Source organism: Pinus tabuliformis, chromosome 1_2 (assembly GCF_031772625.1).
Source record: "Pinus tabuliformis cultivar Carrire ecotype Pingquan chromosome 1_2, CPIR1, whole genome shotgun sequence".
Lineage (NCBI taxonomy): Eukaryota > Viridiplantae > Streptophyta > Pinopsida > Pinales > Pinaceae > Pinus > Pinus tabuliformis.
The window spans coordinates 1,128,081,402-1,128,086,699 of NC_142298.1; the positions used below are offsets into that span (position 1 = coordinate 1,128,081,402).

The window sequence follows — 5,298 nt, forward strand, 5'->3', positions numbered from 1 at the left end:
TTGCTGGTGACAGATAAGAACAAGTAACAAATCCAAGTGTTCAATGCGATCTAACAAATTATTGCTGGTGACAGATAAGAACAAGTAACAAATCCAAGTGTTCAATGCGATCTAACAAATTATTGCTGGTGAAAAAATCTTCTGGGAGCATAAGAAAGTAGTTAGATGGCATACGAGGATAAAGGCACAAAAGGCTTGAAAGGACATGGTCAAACTGTGGGAAAAACCGAAGAAGGTAAACAATCATTAAAAACTTTATAGTAAGCATAATTTTACAAAATTAGTCTTTCACCATAAACCAGAGACCAAATTGTATAGTTGAACGAGTGCTTTTGTCATTAGTGTCTCATCAATAGGATTTCCATAAAACACAAATTCACATGTAAAATGGGAATTCATTGTTCAACAACCAAATTTTTGCCAATAATATAAACAAAATAATTAGACTCATCATGGAGGGGTAATCAATAAGACCAACTGCAACACATTTGCAATCCACATGATATAGTGTTGCAAAAAATCTAATTTTCATAATGACAATAATCACATACTAATACATATCAACAAAATGTTCTGCCTGTTGCCAGAATAATGGCAAGACTGAAAACTCTTGTTATTTTGATTTCAAAAACTAAAATGTAGAACTTTGGTCATTTGATGCAGGGGCATCATTCCTGGTTGCATTTGTGTTGTTAAGCAAATCAGATATGCTCCTTGTCAATCTCCTAGAAGCCACTGTATTTGTCATCAAATGCCTTTTAATATTCACCAATATTATTACCACGTCTTTCATAGTTGGTCTTTCTTCAGGGGAATCTTTTGAACAAAACAAACCAACTTCTATCAAAGAAAGTATGCATTTATATACATTATCTTCTTCAAATTCATCTCCATCCATCCCGGTTAAAAGACTATTATCAATTACCTCCTTCACTGTGTTTGGAACTGCTAAGTTAACCCACTTGTGCAATGTTAGGTCTCCAACAAATATGTCACTTGTTGGTCTCTTTCTAGTAAGCATTTCCAATAACAAAATGCCATAGCTGTAAACATCTCCTTTGATTGAAACTCTCTCACCTAATCCATACTCTGCATTAAAGACAACCTTAATTAAATTTTTAATAGAAAAGTCTATACAAAATCATTAAAGAGAAAGTAATGTTTTAAAAAGATATACCTGGGGCAATGTATCCCACTGATCCTTTCAAAGAAACTGTTGAGGCAAGTGAATCAGCAGAGGATGCACCAATTAATCTCGCAATACCAAAATCTGTTACATGGCCTGACATGTCTTCATCTAAAAGCACATTATTTGGTTTTATATCACAATGCACTACTTGCACAAAACAATAATGATGAAGATATTCCATGGCATGGGCCACATCTATGGCAATGTTTAATCTTGTTTTCAACCCTAGCTGACACACATCCTCATTGTTGTTGTCATCTCTGTTAGGATAAAGATGCTTCTCTAAGCTTCCATTAAACATAAATTGGAACACTAAACCTTTGAAATGGAGGTTGGAACATGAGGTTATGATCCTCACCAAATTCCGATGTCGGACCTTCTGCAAGACACTACATTCTGCTTTAAAGCTCTTCTCAACCTGGTCATTTTGCAAGTCTAGAACTTTGACAGCAACAAGCGTGCCATCACTCAAAATTCCCTTGTACACTGAACCAAAACTACCGGCTCCAATCAAGTTGGCCTCAGAAAATCCATTAGTTGATATGTGAAGTTCTTGATATGAAATCCTTTGAATTAGAGCTCGTGACACATCCATGTTTTGCATATGGATATTCCTTCTCCGAAAAAATCCCAAAAGTAAACAGCATAGTATAAGAACAATAGCTCCACTCACTGGTAATAATACTTTTTTCACAAAGGGAAAATGACCTTTGGTTGATGGACATGCGGTTAACTTGAATACTTGTGGCCCACAAAGGCCAGGATTTCCAGTGAAATAAATGGAAATTGTTTGATTTGCAAATATACCACCTTTTGGAATTTCCCCTGTTAGATTGTTGAAAGAGAAATTCAAATATTGAAGCATTTTCAACTTCTCAAGTGATTCTGGTATTGTGCCCAATAAGGAGTTGGAAGAGAGATCTAGCTTCACAAGACTTTGCAAATTTCCAAGTGAATCTGGAATAAATCCTTGGAAGGCATTTTGAGATAAATTCAATGATTGTAATTCGCTGCAGCTTCCTAGTGTAGGTGGGATGACCCCAGTCAACTTATTGGCAGAAATGTCTATAGCTTGAACCATTGTAATTTTACCAATCCCCATGGGCAAAGAGCCTTCTAATAAATTCCATGACAAATTCAAGTAGAAAACTAAATCATGAAGTTCAGCAATTTCTGGTGGTATGCTACCAGTGAGCATATTGTGAGACAAGTCAAGCAATTCCAAATTTATACAGCCTCCCAAGCTAGCAGGTATGCTTCCTGATAAGTGGTTGTTATGAAGGGAGAGTCTCCTTAGTTGTTTAAGGGGTGCCAGGGGTGCAAAGGAATTGGAAATATTTCCAAAAAGTCTGTTTTTGCTAATGTCCAAAAGACCAAGATGTTGTAATTGTTCAAAGTCATCAGGGATGTTTCCTTCTAATCTGTTGTCTGCTAAATTCAATCTTTCTAATTTTTTAAGGTTTCCTAATGATGGAATGCTGCCATTTAAAAAGTTTCCACTTAAATTTAGGTAAGTTAGGCTGCTAAGATTGTTGATAGATGGAGGGATGCTTCCTTCTATCATGTTGCTTGCTAATGACAAGAAAGTTAAATTGGTAGAGAGTTTTCCTATGGAAGAGGGCAAAACACCACTTAATATATTATTGCTCAACCTTAGTTCTTGTAGATGAGAACAATTAGTAAGAGATAGAAGAAAGAGCATGGTTGCAGTGCCACCACTATCAAGCCCATTAAAATGTAAGCTTAATTCTTCAAGGAGGGATAGCTTACTCAACTCTACTGGCACACTCTGAGTCAACTTGTTGTGGTCGAGGAGGAGTATTCTTAGATTGGAGCAATTCCCAATGGAATTTGGTATCTTTCCACTAAGTTGATTTCCCCATAAAGAAAGGAAACTCAAACTATTGAGCATGGCACCAAATTCTGATGGAATGTGCCCTCTTAATTTGTTTCTGTTAATGTCCAAGAGTGTGAGTGTGGAGATATTTGAAAAAGAAGCGGGAATGGTCCCTGACAATTCATTTTCAAATATGTAAAGCATTTGCAAACTAGTGAGCAAACCTAATTCTTGTGGAATGCTGCCAGTGAGTTTGTTTGAGGAAATTGCCAAATAAGTCAAGGTGGAAATATTAGACAAAGAAACGGGAATAGTTCCTGACAATTCATTTTCAAACAGAGAAAGCAATTGCAGACTCGTGAGCTGGCCCAATTCTTGTGGTATACAGCCAGTGAGCTTGTTCATCGGAATTTCCAAGTGACTCAAAGTGGAGATATTGGAAAGAGAAGCGGGAATGGTGCCAGACAATTCATTATGAGATAGCTTAAGCGTTTGTAAATTGTTGAGCAGACCCAAATCTACTGGAATGCTTCCAGTGAGATTGTTGTTATCAATTTCCACATCAGTCAAAGTGGAGATATTGGACAAAGAAGCAGGAATGGTACCTGATAATTTATTTTCAAATAAATAAAGTATTTGTAAACTAGTGAGCATGCCCAACTCTCGTGGAATGCTGCCAGTGAGTTTATTTGTATCTATTTCTAGTTCAGTCAAAGTGGAGATATTTGAAAAAGAAATAGGTATGTTGCCTGACAATAGATTTGTGGTAAGATAAAGCGTTTTTAAATTAGGTAGTAAGCCCAACTGTGGTGGAATGACACCAGTGAGCATGTTAAATTCAATACTCAAATCAATCAAGGCTGAAAGGTTTCCCAAGGAAGAGGGAATGGTACCTGTTAGGGCGTTGGTTCCTAAGAAAAGTTGTTGCAGAGAGGTTAAGGAACCCAACTCCCTGGGGATAATCCCGCTCAGATTGTTGAAGGAAAGCGCCATGTAAACCAGATTTCTGCAACTGTGGATTTCGCTTGGAATACTTCCTTCCAATTGATTGTACGACAATCTGAGCTTCTTCAGATGAAAGAGGCGTCCCAACTGTGGTGGGATATGACCGTGTAAAGAGTTGTTTGAAAGATCAAGTGTGTGGAGAAATGACAAATTGCCAAGGTAAGGAGAAATGGAGCCACCCAGATCGATGGAACTGAGGTTGAGGGAGACTACTCTGTTTTGCAGTGGATGACGACGACTGCATGTGACAGCAGTCCAGTTGCAAAAGGGGACTGCAGGACTCCAATCTGCCATGTAATGATAAGGATCGTCTGAAATGAGCTTCTTGAATTCCATCAGGGAGTGCCGATCATCTCGAAAAGAGTGAGCAGAGGAGGAGAAAGAAAAGATGAAGAGGAGAAACAGTATAGCAAAAGAAAAACAGAGAGACCCCATAATGCAATCCTATACGCCTCTTCAACACTTATGAAATGGGGATTGGGGGTTGTCTTGGAAAAAATGCCACATTCCACAACAGGGAGGTGAAAATGCAGGGGAGATTTGCAGCTCTATGTGGCTTCTCACAACTATTTATAAGAGAATTGAAGTGAAGATAAACTCGCGGTGGATGATGGGATGACAGCACTATTACTAATATTCCACCATTTGTCTGATTGCATCCCTAATAATTGTGGTAGTGCTAAGCCAGTGGGAATTGAAATGATTTGAGGATGGACTGACAGGCTAAAGGCTGGGACGCACTAAGGACTCTGTACTGATTGAGGGAGGAGGTTGCTATGGCTGTCATCTTGTGATAGGATTTAGTGTGACCGAACTCAGTGGCAGAGAGGGAAAGGTTCCTGGAAGGTGTGATTGGATTTACTGTCACTGATCTAGTGGCAGCTAGAGAGGGAAAGGTCACCATAAGGGAGGGAAGAATTCCACCACAACAAAATTCCAAGTACCTTTTATTCGTGAAGGCAAAATCAAGAGAGTACGAACGTTGACAGTTAAATGGAACTGTGGAAATTAAGGTGCATGAACAAGAAAAATTCTGCGGTCGGTGATGGGGTGACAGCACTATTGCTAATATTCCACCATTTGTCTGATTGCATCCCTAATAATTGTGGTAGTGCTAAGCCAGTGGGAATTGAAATGATTTGAGGACGGACTGACCGGCTAAAGGATGGGACACACTAAGGACTCTGCACTGATTGAGGGAGGAGGTTCTATAGCGGTCGTCTTGTGATAGGATTTAGTGTGACTGAACTCAGTGGCAGAGAGGGAA

At 38.8% G+C, this 5,298-nt stretch overlaps 1 protein-coding gene across 1 annotated transcript; it reads right to left on the minus strand.

Annotated features, from left to right (window-relative positions):
- Positions 1-384: 384 nt before the first annotated feature.
- On the minus strand, positions 385-4,600 carry LOC149210119 (uncharacterized). The gene is made up of 2 exons (XM_089396624.1): positions 1,178-4,600; positions 385-1,089 (listed from the first exon to the last, which is right to left on the minus strand). Exons 1-2 carry the CDS (start codon positions 4,464-4,466, stop codon positions 632-634), a joined length of 3,747 nt encoding a protein of 1,248 aa, XP_089252750.1. The 5' UTR covers positions 4,467-4,600; the 3' UTR covers positions 385-631.
- Positions 4,601-5,298: the final 698 nt, after the last annotated feature.

Coding starts and splice junctions, on each gene's coding strand:
- LOC149210119 (XM_089396624.1), bottom strand. CDS start 4,466: ATGGGGTCTCTCTGTTTTTCTTTTGCTATACTGTTTCTCCTCTTCATC. Junction 1,090..1,177: donor AGTGGGATACATTGCCCCAG/GTATATCTTTTT, acceptor TCTTTAATGCAG/AGTATGGATTAGGTGAGAGA.